Raw genomic sequence first — 15,688 nt, 5'->3', positions numbered from 1 at the left:
CTTTTCTTTGAAAAAATCAATCATTATTTTGTTATCTTCTTTAGATAATCTGATTATTCCAAAAAATAAATAAATAAATAATGATAATGATAATAAAAATTCGACACTGACAAGATGCGACGCTCGGCACGAATTAGTAAGCAGCCAGATTCGCTATCGGCAAAGGGGTCCGTTGCAAAAGAATCGCGGTATTTTGAAAAGAGCAAGGACGATACCCTTGTCACACCCCGAGGGACGACCAGGACTAAAAAGAGGCCAGCCCAGCGGATTCCGAACGACGCGTCGGACTCCGATAGGGTTGAAGAAGAGTATGCGGAGTCGGACGCCTCGGACAAGCCGCCACGGGCCAAGAGGCGAAAAGTGGCAGCTCGGTCTACTAGTTCCACTACGACTACTACTGCTTCTAACAAGAAGAAAAATGGCAACGCGCAACTACGATACGAGCGCCTCTTCGGCAGAACGGAGAATGATGCGGCGGGGATAGTTCGAGCTATTAGTCCTCCAACTAAGATAGGCCACCTGGACCGCGTGCACGGCTTGGAATACCACCGTCCGCTGCTCCTGGACAGCCGACAGGGACGCGACGCGCTGCTGGCATGGTTCGACGCGGTGAGCACGGCGCGCCAGATGCCCTGGCGCAAGGCGTGGATCGACCCAACCACTATCCAGAATGCGGACAGGCGGCGCGAGCTCCTGTCGCGCCGCGCCTACGAGGTCTGGATCAGCGAGATCATGCTGCAGCAGACGCGCGTCGCGACCGTCATCGACTACTGGAACCGGTGGATGGCGCGGTGGCCGACGATCGAGGAGCTCAGCGCCGCGAAGGCCGAGGAGGTCACGTCCGCGTGGAGGGGTTTGGGCTACTACGGCCGCTCGCGGCGCATATACGAGGCCGCGAGGTTCGTGTGCGCTGATGACGAGATGCGCGGCTTGCTCCCCGAGAATGTGGAGACGCTGGTGAAGAAGGTGGCGGGCGTGGGGCGCTACACGGCGGGCGCGGTCGCGGCGATCGTGTTTGGGAGGGCGGCGCCGATGGTGGATGGGAATGTGCTGAGGGTGCTGAGTCGGCAGATGGGCGTCTACGGCGATGTCAAAGCGGATAAGGCGGTTATCGAGCTGATTTGGGCTGCAGCGGATAGCCTGGTGAAGGTTGTGGCGCGGGACAGGCCTTCTGGAGACGAGGAGAAAGGGGATGAGGAGGAAGAGGAGCTACGTAGTGACAGGCCCGGTCGCTGGGGACAAGCGCTGATGGAAATCGGCAGTACGGTGTGTACGCCCAAGCCAAAATGCGAGGTTTGTCCCATCAGCGCGAGTTGTCGCGCATACGCCGAGGGTCTGCAAAGACTTACAGATAAGCGTTCAAGTCGAGTATCCAAGGCTCTAGATATCGAGGATGCTTGCACGATTTGCAAGCCATTTGACGTAGGGTTAGAAGTAGGGAAGGATGGAACGGAGTTGGGAAGCGAAGAGGAGGAAGAGGAAGAGGCTACCCCTGATCCTAACTCAGAAGCGCCACCGTCACTACCAAAGCAAGCCCGATTAAGCTCCACAGATAGGGACTTGATCGCAACATACGCACAAAACTTCCCCCTCAAAGTGAAGAAAAAGGCGGTGCGCGAGGAAGAAATCGTAGTCTGCGCCCTCCGACGCAGCAGTGACGGGCGGTTCCTCATACACCAGCGGCCCGCGAAAGGACTGCTGGCGGGGCTCTGGGAGCTGCCGAGTCACCCGTTAACAGACAAGCCGACGAGGAAAACGGCGAAGGGGAGGAAGAGAGTAGCGGAGACGCTCGTGGTGGAAGCACTGTTGAGCCGTGAGGTGAGGAAGAGGACGAGATATGTCGGGGAGTTGGGCTCTGTGCCGTGGCTCTTCTCACACTTGAAGTTGACGATGCATGTTCAACTGTTTGAGATTGATGGGGAGGTCGATAGGGAGGATGTGCCGGGTACGAGGAACCCTTTTGGCGCCACGGCAATCCAAGACTCTCGGTGGAGTGATGCAGAGGGTATTGAGGAGGAGTCGATGGGGACGGGGATGCGAAAGTGTTGGGCTCTGGTTAAGGAGGCAATTAGGGGTTGAAGCAGGTTGAAGCAGGTTGAAGTCAGGTTGGATAAACTTGTTTTGATGATAGATTATATTATTTCTTTGTCAAGATGTATCTAAATATTGCATACTCTACACCTGCATACAGCACCTGGCCCAACAACGCATTATCATATTGATCAAGTTAAGCACCAAGAAAAGAGTCGTGATGACTCAATTGGACAACGCACAATCCCAGGGTGAGAGAGCTGGAGAGCAAGGCAATGATTCTGGGTTCTGGCCCAAGATGTGGAAACAGTTGAGTCAGCACCCCCGTCGTCCCCTGTTCACTTGGGTCGGTTTGCTGATTACTAGATGATTATAATTATTATTCTAATAGTTCGAAAGGGGCAAAACATGATACCTAGTAGTTATAACTAACTTCGCCCTTTTCAGATCTTCACCTAATTGGTGTTAGTCTAACACCAAGAAGCAAAAGCAAAAGCAAAAGCAAAGGCACAAGCACAAGCAAAAGCACTGAGACATGCTAAATGCCGATGGATCATCAATGGGCTCTAATGCCTCAGGTCTCGGCAAGGACAAATTAGGGGAAGGGGGGGGGAGGGGGCATAGATTGATCTTTTCCCCGCTTCAAATGTTCGTAATCGTTATATGTACCTACTATATGCATCTATTACCTAGGTCTGTAATTAATACGAGGCCTCTTACCGGTAGAACCGGGACTATATAAACATATCTACCTATACGTAGTATATTGTAGACATAAACAAGAATATAAATATTGACAAAATATCTCTATACTTTTTACATTCTTCAAGACTTACAAAAACACACCTATATAGGTATATATACAATACATATACCAATCTAAACAGCGCCAGTGAGATACATACATACACACACACATACACCATGGACCAGCTACGACCACTAGGCCGCAGCATCGACGATGTCTTGCTCCCTACCTTCGGCGCCTACGCACAAAACCTAATCGCCAAAGAAAAGGAGATCCGGTCGACACGGCAGGAGACTCACCCCTACGGCTTCGCGCCCCGTCACAAGCTAGACGTCTACTACCCGGACGCGAACAAGAAGCCCGACGCAGCGTTCCGCGCTAAGCCCGTGCTCATCTTCTTCTACGGCGGCGGGTTCGTGACCGGCAACAAGGTGAACCAGGACTACGCGCACAGCCTCGTGTACGCGAACCTGGGCCACTACTTCGCGGCGCACCACGGCTTCACCGTCGTCATCCCGGACTACCGCCTCGTCTCCCACGGCGCCAAGTATCCCTCCGGCGGCGAGGACCTCAAGCTCGCCATCGACTGGGTCGTCCAGACCCTCACGAAGCAGGCCGGCTACGAGTCCATCGACCTGTTCGTGCTGGGCAACTCGGCCGGCGGCATCCACACCGCGACCTACCTCCTCGACCCGGCGTTCAAGGAGTCGCGGGCCGCCATTACGGCGCAAGAGCGGTCGGGCCCGGGCGTCCTCCTCCGCGCCATCTTCATGCTCGGCGTCCCCTTCCACTGGGGCAGCGAGGACAACGCGGTCCTGCGCACGTACCTGGGCGAGGAGGACGGCAAGATCTGGGCGCACTCGTCCCTAGGTGTTCTGGAGAGTGAGAAGAAGAAGAACAACGGCGCGCCGCCGCCGAGCCTTCCGGGGACCAAGGTCAGCGTCCTCGTCAGCGAGCTGGATCCGGAACTCATGCAGGAGTCCGGCAAGCAGTTCCAGAAGGAGTGGGAGACGGCGAATATCACGTACGACGTGCTTGATGGACACAACCACATCAGCCCGCAGCTGGGGCTCGGCACGGGCATCGAGAAGGAGGAGGCGTGGGGGGCGCAGGTTGCGGAGGTTTGCAAGGCTAGTGCTACGAAATGATTTTGGTGGAAGAACGAAGGAAATAAAGAAAAGGCATCTAGCAAGGCTCGTGTAATATTATCATCTCTTTAGGTAGTAGATTGGTATATATATATATGTGTGTGTGTGACGATGAGAAGATAAGAAGATAAAGTTTCATCGTGACATGGCTATTCATACCGCTTTACACACAGTCGTCCGCGAACATGATCTATCAAGTAAAATAATCAAGTAGGTATTTTCTCTCTTACACCCTATCTCTCATTCCCCTTCTCTTCCTCTCACCCCTAACAATCCACTTCCCCCCTTACGCCCCAGCCCCAACCTCCATAAACCATATCGCCGGCGCCTTCTGCGCGTAATTCTTCAAATCCTCCGCGCTCTTCTTCGTCACCTCGGGGGGCGTCGCCTCCTGCGCGCGGTGGAACGTCTGCATGTCGGGCCACTCGATCTCGGTGACGACTCCGTAGGGACTCTCGGGGCCCGCCGCAGTCGCGGTCAGCACGCGCCAGCCGCGCATCCCGGAGGCCGTCCACGACGGCAGGATCGCCGGTAGGTGGTGCTCCAGGTAGTACGCCATGTTCACGTTGGCGTCCTTGGGGTACGCGATTACCATGATGACCGTCATTTTCTTTTTTTTTTCTTGGAATCAGGTGAAAAACAATTTAATTTGTCTCGTCTTGTCTTGTATGGGTATGAAGTAGCGTCTGTTTGTGGGTATTTTCGTTTTGGGGGAGGTCAGGAGATAAGGGGCAACTAGTAGTCTACATCTCCCTCTCTCTCTCTATAGGTATATGCCTAGATATATATGTCTTTTGTGCTTGGGTGTGAAACACCCCTCACCGTACTACACGCCACTACTCATGCATCCTGTGGGCCTAAGAACGCCGCCGCTTCCGAGCATATCTGTATGATGTATAACCCCTTTAGGTTTTAGCATTGTCATTGCTCTATTACCAGACTTGTATGTGACTAAGTTCAGCCATTCTACAGAGCGACAATATACTGTCTCGTCTCCATATTCAACTCAAGTCTTCAAGCCAACTCCTCGCACGACAGATTCAAGAGCAATCAAACATTACGCAGATTGTCGAAAGTTGATATTCATCTACATGTAATGTCCTAGTAAGCGACATCAAACTGGTATACCATGACACCCAACCGAAACTCCGCAACGGATCTTGCAACTCTTTTTAAGCCTGATATTATTATCTCCTGTTGAACTTCTGGCCACCTTGTCCTGGACGACCCCCTGGCCTCTGGCCTTGCCGGGGCTGGCTTCCATAGGCCCTTCTCCCTTGTGCTCCCTTGTCTCGGCTCATGCTAGCGCCTAGCGTTATGTCAATTCGGGGCGGCGTCGCAAATCCAAAGCTCTTGGCTACCTTGGCTAAGTCTAGTTTATGGATGTCGAATACTGAACGTAAGCTGTGGCTGCCGTACGCATGTAGATATGATTTATACCCGTCCTTGGCGCTCTGGTTCAGATAGTAGTTCTGCGATATGAGTTTCTCAAGCTGTGAAGAAACATTCAACACCTTTTTCGCCGGGAACTCATACTCGAGGACAGGAACGCGGGCCTCTTTTAAGTGCGATAAGAACCCGAGCTCGTGGGGCTGCAAGAATAGAAGACTGCGTCCCTTGGAATTGGCACCACGAGCCGTTCGACCCACTCGGTGGATATAGTCACGGGGGTCATCAGGGGGGTCGAATTGCACAATGTAGTCAACTGCCGGAATCTGTTCGGTGGTTAGGGATATACTACCATGAAAGAGGATGAAATTCGGTCGCGGAACACTTACATCTAAACCACGTGCGGCGACATCTGTACATAGAAGAATGCCGGTTTTCGCGTTACAGAATTCGAAGAATGTGTTGGTACGTTTCTGTTGCTTCTGCTTTCCATGAAGAGATAGACAGGGCCTAAATTGTATTTAGCACTTTTCATATCCAACGAGTAGTTGCTATAGGTTGTTTCTTGTCGTCGCAACAAACGTGACTGGTTCAAGACATGATATGTTATGACGGTTTTATGTTGGGAGAGTGATAAAACTTACAGGTCGATGTAATTTAACAATTCCGAGTAATAGTCCACGCTCGCGCAACTGGAGAAAAACACAAGGACTTTCTTCTTCAGGTTTCGCTTCAGGAACGAGAAGAGAAGAATGAATCGCTTGTCGGCCTCGCAGGTGACATAGCCTTGTTCGAGTCCAGCAACTGTAGAAGCAAGGCTCTCTTCGTCGACATTGATATAAAGGGGGCCTGGTCGAAGAGAAATCCTCGCTAGGTCTTCGACTTTGGTCGTCTGTGTCGCGGAGAAGAGCATGGTCTGCCTGTCTTGGTTCGGGAGAATCTTGATGATTTGACGCATCTCATCTTCGAACCCAATCTCCAATATTCGGTCGGCCTCGTCGATAATGAGAGATTTCAGGTTCTTGAAGACGAAGGGAGTGTTTTGTAGGTGGTCCAAAAGTCTTCCAGGGGTTGCGATGAGGAGGTTGACTCCCTTGGACAACTTGTCGGCCTCGGCTCTGCGATTGGCTCCTCCGATGACTATGCCATACGTCTGAGAATGATGCGCCATGAGTTCGCGGGCGACGCCGAAGATTTGTAAGGCTAACTCTCTAGTAGGAGACACAACGATGACACCAGTTCCATTTCGTGGTTTGAATCGAAGTGCGCTCAGCATCTCAACAGCCGGAATCAGAAAAGCCAGGGTCTTTCCACTTCCTGTCTTCGCGGCACCGAGCACGTCGCGGCCTGCGAGTAGGGGCGGAATCGCTTTTCGTTGAATAGTAGTCATTTTTTCGAATCCCATGTCCTCTTTGATGGCCTTCATTGTCATCTCGGACAGAGTCAAGTCGGCAAAGTCTTGCGCGTCGGAGCCAATGGCGGCCTGTAAAGCAGATATGGCGTTGTCGGTAGACAATTCAGTACTTCTACTATTTTCACCAGCGTCATCATCCTTGGCATTTGCCGCTTCTACTCTCTTATCCAGCTCAGAGTTTTCAGCAGCTTCTTCCTCTACGTCTTCCTCTTCCTCATCCTCTATTTTGTCCGCATCTTGAACCTCTACATCACTTGGTTCTTGTTCCTCCACATCATCTTCTACCTCGTCTAACTCATCGCTTAAAGGCTCGGGGGCAATCTCAGGTTCAGCTCGCTTCGACTTCTTGGACTTGTGTACTTTCGCGGGGGGGATTTTGGATTTCTTCTCAGCATGTTTGACGCCATTGGCATCCTTGAATTTTCTCTTCTTGCTGTAATTGGCGGAGTCCATCTTGTTTAGGGTGTATTGCGATTTGCGACAGGCGATATCAATGTTGAAGAAGAATCCGAAGGTAAGAAGTGGGCTGCTTCTTTTTTTGGTTGCAGTAAAATGTTGATAGGATTTTTTTTTTTCTTATCTTGAGAAAAAGTTACGATAAGAAAAGTATGGCCTGTAGGCTAGAAGGTTTAAATGGATCACTCAGGCTGTTAGTTACATAATCATTCTGAATTATCCAAAATGGTTATGTACCTAAGTACCTACCTATGTACTGTACTAGGTACCTAGTAACGAACTTCAAGTTGGAGTTGCTCATCACCAACATCGTCACCTTTTCACATACACTTTTCTAAATACAAGAAATATTTATACTTAAAATATAGGATATAGTTGATAATTAATACGGAAAATTTCATCTACTACAAACCAGCAGCTTTTGATTTATTCATTACTAACAGAGTTTATAACTGTACCTACAGCTCTTATTGAAAACAGTAGGCTCTGGATACTTCATTCTATTTTATATACAAGTCAATTACATATAGTTACATGGTTTTTATGAGTTTATACTATCCATAAACCTACCACGTACTTTGTATTCCTACCTGATATAGTCAATACCTATCTCCAACATCCTTCAAGACTACTTGCATACATAGTATCTACATACATGTGTACCGCTTCAATAAACATCCCGTGAGCCAAGTGCCAAGTACTCTTCCATCGTAGTCATCTTATTACCTGCCTGCCTGCCTCTACCTAGGTACCTGAGGTAGGCACCTAGGACCAAATCCTTCCTCCTTCCAGGCCACCGGATATATTAGCCACGCTCCCTGAGAATTCCTCAAATACCAGGCCGTCGTAGAGGTGCATTGCAGCTTGCATACTGTTGCACTGGATAAATTCGACGGATAAAGTCCAACCCTCATTCCGTCCCGTTCTAGCTCGACGACTCAACCAAAAAAAAAAAAAAAAAAAAAAAAAAAATCACCCATCCCCTATTTGCTCACGCGCCTTTCTCGCAGTCGCAGTCGCATTCCCTCTCACTCACACGTCTTCTGACACGGCACATCTCGGTTCATTTAAAATTAGCTTTTCGGTACCAGGCTCACACTCTACGATTTATACGATTTGCAATTGACAGTTCATTAATCTTTTATGAAGCGAAGTGAGATAGATTGCTGTTTGACACAGCTGGGCCCAATGGTCTCTTGCCACTTTAGATTAAACGTAGATTCCACCAGGGAGAAACGTATCCGATATCCAGGTTTTCCTTAAGACAAGTCCACCGTCATAGCTGCTGCTGCAGAGAACTGTTCTACAGCTGTTATGCAGGGTACCTAGATTTTCAACTTCTAAGCCGGCGTCCTTATAAAGACCCTCCCTCTCATGAATCATGACAAAAACTGACCCCCTCGCGGAGGATCTTCCCTCCTCCCTATTCGCTGCTATATCCATGAGCCTCAAGCCTACTCCCTTTGGCAGCAGTGGACCAACCGTGCCCTTTATCGGCCCAACTAGTAACCCTTCTCTCCGTATCTGTTTCCCGTGTCCTAGTCCTATTGGGCTCCAGAGGTAGTACCACGTTACAACGTAGTGTGACAGTCTTGCGAACAGGAATCTCAAAGGGGTAGCTGTGAGGCGGCAGTAAGCTCGAGTCAACACTGGAGAGACGTCGTATCACTGCCGACAATCGGGCCTCCCCGGCCTTCTAGAGTCTGCCATCGAAGAAGCTCGGCATGGATGTTGGTGTCTAGCAGACGCAGTACACACGGCTGGGACGCAGCTCGGCGCCTTACAAGCTGCTGAGCAAGCCCACCTCCATTGGACACTACTAGGGGGGTTGCGAGGCTTAGGCCCCATGGCAGGATTCAGACTGGCAGGTCCGGCACATCCAACAGCCCGGGGGAACCAAGAAACGGTCATCACGCCTGGTCTCCAGATCAACTGCGAGCTGAGCCCAGAATCAGGTCTCGACCGTCAGTTATCATCTGTCCATCAGGGCGAGAACACCCAATGCCTCATTTCGGCAGGTCCTAGAGCTCAAGATTACCACATACGTCGGACTATTTTCCCCTCTGCTCCTTGCCTGGCTGCAAGGTAAGCAGGTGCATAGTCCGGGGGGAGTAAGGAAGGAAGGAAGGTGAAAAGGGGGGGTGGCGAGAGTAGTATATAAATTATGTAGATACCTTTTCTTCCAGTCGGGATAGATGTTGTCTGTGCCAATTCCTCGGAACTATCAGCCTCTGTCGATCCCTCATCACGCAATTCAATCCTCTTGTCTGCCTAAGCAAAGTCATTCTTCTACACCATGAAGTCAACCTTCTTTCTTGCTCTTGTGGCGGGCCTGGCCTCTTCCATAGCCGCAGAACGTCACAGAGAACCACGCCGGCCGCAGCCAGCTAGCCTCAGTCAGTTCACGTCTGACATCCACCCGTCCCTAAAGCTCGACGCTGTGAACTTGAAACAGCTTCCCGAGAGTCTCGCTGACGCGGGTCTGTCGACGCGTGAAACGGACTCCAGCCCCTTATATGAATGCAGAAACTCGGTTTGTTGTCCTTCTATCTCTTTGTACTTAAAAAGTTACTAATCGTGTCCAACCTCAGAGCCCCGCGCCTGCAGACAGTGACTGCAACAACGTAATCAACGAGGTCCTCGCTCTGGACCAACCTCTCATCCTCACAGCCAACTCATGTCTGTTGTTCCAGTACGGCACGTGCTGGGGTTTCTTCTGCTCCCTCTGCTCCCAACTTTCGACCGATACTACTTTCGTCGGCAACCAATTAATTTCGGCCGAGGCCTTGTGCGTCGCTAATGGCCAGGCCGGCACCATCGTCGGCGTCGACGCGCCCCAGTGGCAAGCTGGCTTTGTGTACCAGAGCAAGGAGCTGCCTAACTACGACGTCTGCTAAGCACCCCGATAATCTACCTCAAGTGTAAAGTAAAGTGGGCGGAGGGTATAAGTGATAGAATGCTGAAAGCTGTCGTACAGATCGTGGCGGAAGTGTATATTGTGTCATTGTATCCCTTCCATACTTATTCTTTCTTGTCATTCGAAGGCGTTGGTGGTGTGTTGTGTACCTATATTAAAAATCAGAGTATCGAAGTAAGGCGGCAAAGAGTAGAGGGAAGACACGATAGTATTCAACATACTCGTGTCTCATCTCGAGAGTAATCGCAAGTTCCATTTCGACTCGAAGCATTTCATTCCATCTGGTGATCTTATCGTAGATTGGATTCTGATTCTGATTTTTATCCCTTTTCCAACCATTCACGCAACATGATGACCACGTAGATTCGTGCAAATCCTGAGAGAAAGGAGTATGATTTTTAGACCGTCGTCATCAACCGGTTCCCATGAATAAGTAAATAGATATACATAGACGACTTGGCTTGGTCTCATGCAAACGAACCGCCACCCTTCCCCCACCCCCAAGTCTATATGGAATGCTTTAAAGGGGCCTTTTATCCGCAAAGCCGGACTGCTATAAAATTCCGACCAATACGTAGATTTACTCCATTAATCGTTCCGAGCCACCCCCTTGGATGACCTGGTTAATGCTTATCGGGATATTCGCCCTTTTTTCTGCTCCAAAATCCATACATAATAATTTAGTTCCTAGTGTTTGCTCATGATCGTGCTACCGATTGTTACCCAAATAATAATAACAATAATTTAAAAAATAAGATATAAAAGGTCATACGAACCTAATGGGAAGTGACCACTGGGGGAAAGCCTAGATTCGATTCTGGAACAGGGTCCTCATGTTTGGCCGTGCTACCCTTACCACGCCACGTGCTGACGGCCGGAATGTCAGCCTGGTATCTCTCCTCGTCCGTGCCGTAGGCTCGTGGGGTGAGCTTGATGAGACAGTGGAGCGGTACGTTCATCCAGGGGCTGCGAGACTGGTCTTTCTTCATGAAGTACGCATATATGCAGCGGAGAATGGCCTGATGGGTGACGATGAGGATATCCTCGGATCTCTCGAGCTCCATGATAATGGGCTCGAGGCGGATGACCACATCACGGTAAGACTCCCCGCCACGGTACCGATAGTTATATTTATCCTCGTCCCGAGCCACAAAGTCCTCCGGGTACACGTCCTTGATCTCCTGGTATGTCATACCGTCGCAGACACCAGCATCAAGCTCATCCAGTGCTTTCCACTGTAGCTGATTATAGTTCTCAGGCAAGAAGCGGGCGGTTTGTATTGTACGCTTCAATGTAGAGGTCCATACAGTGAGGGGTCGGTCATCCTGCCGAGTACATTAGTGTCTATTTGAACAGGGCCATAAACCACGTTCGAATGGTTCATATGGAAAGGTGGGTGGAGATTTGGACTCACGCCGACAGATTGGCGGACTAAATCGGGTAATTTTTTGGCATATTGATGTCCCCGTGGAGATAGGTCCGCATCGCCACCAATTCGCCCGTAAAGATTGTATAGCGACTCGCCGTGCCTCGAGAGCCAGACTGATCTCGGCCGGATATGTAGATTCATCAGGTAGTAAACGACGCGGCTCTGCAGGTAGTCTTGTATGCGGTTGATGATGACCTGGGCACCCACATCCATAATCTTGAGGTAGGTATAATGGTTCTCATCGCCGTCTGCGTCGATCGTCCTATACACCTTCTCGTAGTTTTTTATTCGGTTACGGAAATCTAGGGCGGCTTCCTCAGGGTCCTGGCCCTTGTAGTCGGGACTAGTGGTCTTGACATCCCGGATGTTGGCCATGATGAGATTTTCGTCGTCGCACTTGGACTCCACGAAAAGAACTTCGATACCCTCGCGTGTCAATGTGTCGTAGGCCCATTTTCGACGATCCTTGGTGGAGTTGGTAGCATCAAGAATACCAATGACGCCGCCCTGCCGAAACCAACCCAACATATCGGCAACAGCAGCTTCGGCGGCAGCGCGGCGTCTACGTTCTCCTTCGGCATTGTCTGTGTCGAAAAAATCTGCGGAAGGTTGAGGTGCTTCATGACGTCGGTAGTTGCCGACGTTAAAGGTCTTGGCATCAATGGAGAGCCATTGCAAGTAGCGCTGGGCTTTGGGTGGGTGAGACAGGTCAGCTTAGGGAAGGTTTCACAAGGTACTAGTAAGAGATGGAGGAAAATAGGAGGAAGGACATCATCGTTGATATGTAGATACATGTAGAAAGGAGAAGGACAAGTAAGATATGTAGGTACATACCTTTTTGTGCTATGTAGCTCTTCCCTCGTGCAGGCAAGCCAACCATGACCACACAAATCTTGGTGTCCTCTGCCTGAACTCCACGGCCATTGATTTTAGGTGCCATTGTGTCAAACTTTGCAATATAAGAAGTAAGGTATGTGTGTGTGCAGCCTCAGCATGTGAAGCGAATAGAAAGTATGTATAGTAAGTAGTACTACTATGAATGTAGGTACAATACTAAAAGTATGAAGTAGGTAGGTAGGTAGGTAGGTAGGTAGGTAGGTAGGTAGGTAGGTAGGTAGGTAGGTAGGTAGGTTGATAGGTAGATGGGTAGGTAGATAGGTACTAGGTATGTAGGTAACTACTAAGGTAGCTAGGTTAGGTAGGTATGTATAGGTAAGTTAGATGTAGGTAAGTTCTGGAAGAGGAACATGTAGATGAATTCCAGTCCCAATTCTAACAAAATACAAGAATGAAGAGTCGAGAAATCAAAAATAATAATAGGGATTGGCTATGATGGTTATGATAGTTAAGACAAAAGACTGATTAGGACTGATTAGGACTTGATCAGGCGCCAAAAAACAGCCGACAATAGTTCAAGGTTGGTGGTGGTGGTTTCTTGTTGCATGCAGAAATGCAAAGTGTTGAAGAGTGTACTGTGGTATGGGTATGTAGAGAAGGGCTTTGGAAGACAAAGTTGCGGTGATGCACAATATTCCGTCATGCTTATTGGGCAGCTTCACCGGGATTCTCAGGAACAGAGTGACAGGGCATAAGCACTCTAGCCGGGGTAGTGGATATGAAAAGATCCAACCGCAGCTCGGGATAGGATGAACTGGTACACCAGTACCGAGGTACTTACCTAACCAAGGTGTGTACTTTACGTATAGAGAATGCGTAGCTGGCACTAGCTGCTATACCTACAACATTGAAGGGCAATACAGTACATAGTTAGTACTAGGTAGTAGCGAAGCACCCGCAGACCCGGGAAACGGCACCCCGCATTTTATATTTTAGTAGTATGTAACTAGTTACCTGGATACATCCATGGCATGGAGACTCTTGGAGAGGAGACTTTGAACTTTGAACTTTGAACATTAGAAAAAAGGTAAAATTCCAATGGGTTCGTATCATTCTCGTATCACTTCAATCGTATCACTTCAAAGTTTAGGCGGATATCGTTATCTTACTAACCTAGAACTTGAAAGTTGAAGTTGAAAGGGGCATCTTAAGACTTTATGTACAGTACTTCATTCATCAATCTAGGTTAAATCAATTTAATCCAACCCGATATACAAAAGCCAGAAGGTCGCTTACATATAACTATCATCCATCATCCCGCAACCGACTACTTCCGATGGCTTTACTTTTCTCGCCAATCCCCACTTGGGAATACAATACTGCCGGCTGGCTGGACACAGCCATTGCCGATGTAAATGAACCGGAGAGCACTTGTGTGTCACAACGTAATACGGCTATAGGTGGATAGATTGAAGAACATTTGAATGTGTCCATCCACTGCACATGTGTATTAAGACTACCACAATATACTGGGCATGTATACCTTCAAGCACCGGTGAGTAACTCTTAACCCGTGGCCTTTCTCCATGTCTCCATAAAGATCTTCCAATATCGTTCGCCGTTGGTTCTCATATGCGACACATGCGGACTGTGTTCAAAAAGCTCTTGCCTCGTCACGAACCCCTTCGCCGCGGCTTGCTTTATATGCGTCTCAACGTGCCTCCAATCAACCATTATGTCAGCTTTGCCATAGATGTAGGAACGATTTGTTTGCTTAACCAGCGTCGGATCGTTATGAATCCTCGAATTCCTTGCTAAAAAGTCCTCCCCGGACAGCATCCTCAGAGGTCGGTGCCAGATCCAGAGACAAACAATAAGAGCCGTAACGAACGGAGCTGCGATGAACCGAAGAAATCCCTTCTGGAAGCCAATTATGAACGCATTATACGACGGGAGAAATGCATATAGCCCCGGGCACGAATCGTACACCGCGGCATGGAGTGGAAAGGTATGGCCCATCTGGGATAAGAAATTCTCGTACAAAATCCTCATAGTGGTCGACCCGCCATTAGAGAACAAATGCTACGCTCATGTTAGTATCATTGCGCACCACTTTCCCGTTTCGGGCGGAACAGTATGACGAAAGGAGGACAAGCAATTACTACTAGGTAGGTATACGTACCACTAGGATCTCGGGCTGCATAGGTGATACTGACAGAAATCCCGATTCGATCCGGGACTGAATGTACACAACAGCGGGTTGAACGGTCCTGTTGGCAACCGTAGTAGAAGCGAGCTCCTTGGTAGCGAACTTGACTAACAATATGGCCGAGGAGGGAAAGATGGCTTGGTATTGGGTAATGTACTTCGCAATGTGCAATTCTCGAGCGTCCATCCAAGATGCCATAAGAATAAGCCTTGGAACGCCTGAATGAGCAGGCTCCGGCAAGACAGCCGCCTCGGAAGGTTCGTAATAGTACACAAATGGAGACAACTTCTTCATCATGGATAGCGGTCTTGCCACAGTGGTGGCAGGTTGATTTGAAGGCATCCTATCTCTTGTACCTATTTCTGTTCAACCTGCTTTCTTTTTGTCTTCAGAGTAAATGGTAATGTATAGAGGAACCACCTGACATAATCTCAGCAACAGTTATAAAAAGAAAAAGAAAAAAAAGACCCAAGCAACCACGTTATCTCGACCTAACCAAGAAGGACTATGACTTCAAAGAGGGTTGTTGAGCTTTGCCATGTTTGTAATGAAGATATCCACTATTACAGGTCCCTTATGCTACACCAATGGATCCATGCCACCACTAGGCAGCGAAATAAGGCATCTTGGGGGCCAACCAGCAGACTACATTTAGTTCCAAGGTTACATACCTAGGTACAATTACCCCTGAATATGTAGGGCTATCTCGACTACCAATCATCATGACGCTGTACGAGCTGTCAGACATACCTAGGTTAGATAGGTACTGATACTTGACTTACTCCTGGTTTATATCGAGAGATAATTAACTTGAGGTCCAGGTTATTACACCTTTATACCTAATCTTTTTTAGAAGAAGAATAATTATCAATTACCCCACGAGCACAAATACAAATACGTATTCTCACTCGCATCGGGCCACAAGGCGAGCTGCATCCTGCGTGAGAATGCCGAGTTCAGAACGACCGCTTGAAAACAACAAGGTAGCACCTATCTATGTGTTTCCTTACCAAAGCAAACATCCGTCCATCTACTCAAATTGCTCGACTAGATATGCCTAACTTGATAAGAACTACTTCCAAGTATAATCACCTGTCCAGGCATACAAGT

The 15,688-nt window shown here is 49.0% G+C and overlaps 8 protein-coding genes across 8 annotated transcripts; 4 read left to right on the top strand and 4 right to left on the bottom strand.

The window, feature by feature from the left end:
* Positions 1–19: 19 nt before the first annotated feature.
* On the top strand, positions 20–2,623 carry GGS25DRAFT_483265 (DNA glycosylase). The gene has a single exon (XM_049260340.1). The coding sequence runs from the start codon at positions 115–117 to the stop codon at positions 2,077–2,079; it is 1,965 nt and encodes a 654-aa protein (XP_049119337.1). The 5' UTR covers positions 20–114; the 3' UTR covers positions 2,080–2,623.
* Positions 2,624–2,676: 53 nt separating this feature from the next.
* Positions 2,677–4,046, top strand: GGS25DRAFT_483264 (alpha/beta-hydrolase). Its single transcript, XM_049260339.1, has one exon. The coding sequence runs from the start codon at positions 2,956–2,958 to the stop codon at positions 3,925–3,927; it is 972 nt and encodes a 323-aa protein (XP_049119336.1). The 5' UTR covers positions 2,677–2,955; the 3' UTR covers positions 3,928–4,046.
* On the bottom strand, positions 4,047–4,723 carry GGS25DRAFT_483262 (uncharacterized protein). The gene has a single exon (XM_049260338.1). It carries the CDS (start codon positions 4,532–4,534, stop codon positions 4,214–4,216), a length of 321 nt encoding a protein of 106 aa, XP_049119335.1. The 5' UTR covers positions 4,535–4,723; the 3' UTR covers positions 4,047–4,213.
* Positions 4,724–4,827: 104 nt separating this feature from the next.
* Positions 4,828–7,378, bottom strand: GGS25DRAFT_483260 (ATP-dependent RNA helicase HAS1). Its single transcript, XM_049260337.1, has 3 exons — positions 5,961–7,378; positions 5,706–5,826; positions 4,828–5,642 (listed from the first exon to the last, which is right to left on the bottom strand). Exons 1-3 carry the CDS (start codon positions 7,181–7,183, stop codon positions 5,115–5,117), a joined length of 1,872 nt encoding a protein of 623 aa, XP_049119334.1. The 5' UTR covers positions 7,184–7,378; the 3' UTR covers positions 4,828–5,114.
* A 1,189-nt stretch (positions 7,379–8,567) lies between these two features.
* On the top strand, positions 8,568–9,275 carry GGS25DRAFT_519868 (uncharacterized protein; the record flags this gene model as incomplete). The annotated part of the gene is made up of 2 exons (XM_049263788.1): positions 8,568–8,691; positions 8,887–9,275. The coding sequence occupies 2 exons, from the start codon at positions 8,568–8,570 to the stop codon at positions 9,273–9,275; spliced, it is 513 nt and encodes a 170-aa protein (XP_049119333.1).
* A 207-nt stretch (positions 9,276–9,482) lies between these two features.
* GGS25DRAFT_519867 (uncharacterized protein) lies at positions 9,483–10,083 on the top strand (the record flags this gene model as incomplete). Its single annotated transcript, XM_049263787.1, has 2 exons — positions 9,483–9,719; positions 9,778–10,083. 2 exons carry the CDS (start codon positions 9,483–9,485, stop codon positions 10,081–10,083), a joined length of 543 nt encoding a protein of 180 aa, XP_049119332.1.
* Positions 10,084–10,879: 796 nt separating this feature from the next.
* On the bottom strand, positions 10,880–12,472 carry GGS25DRAFT_513575 (bifunctional 6-phosphofructo-2-kinase/fructose-2,6-bisphosphate 2-phosphatase; the record flags this gene model as incomplete). The annotated part of the gene is made up of 3 exons (XM_049262897.1): positions 10,880–11,428; positions 11,518–12,221; positions 12,367–12,472. 3 exons carry the CDS (start codon positions 12,470–12,472, stop codon positions 10,880–10,882), a joined length of 1,359 nt encoding a protein of 452 aa, XP_049119331.1.
* A 982-nt stretch (positions 12,473–13,454) lies between these two features.
* On the bottom strand, positions 13,455–15,344 carry GGS25DRAFT_483252 (uncharacterized protein). The gene is made up of 2 exons (XM_049260336.1): positions 14,552–15,344; positions 13,455–14,451 (listed from the first exon to the last, which is right to left on the bottom strand). The coding sequence occupies exons 1-2, from the start codon at positions 14,918–14,920 to the stop codon at positions 13,936–13,938; spliced, it is 885 nt and encodes a 294-aa protein (XP_049119330.1). The 5' UTR covers positions 14,921–15,344; the 3' UTR covers positions 13,455–13,935.
* Between the last annotated feature and the right edge of the window lie 344 nt (positions 15,345–15,688).

This window comes from Hypoxylon fragiforme, assembly GCF_022984875.1.
Source record: "Hypoxylon fragiforme strain CBS 206.31 chromosome Unknown GGS25scaffold_3, whole genome shotgun sequence".
In the NCBI taxonomy this organism is placed as follows: domain Eukaryota; kingdom Fungi; phylum Ascomycota; class Sordariomycetes; order Xylariales; family Hypoxylaceae; genus Hypoxylon; species Hypoxylon fragiforme.
The sequence above is the reverse complement of the archived record's forward strand: the minus strand, read 5'-3'. Positions and strand labels throughout refer to the sequence as shown.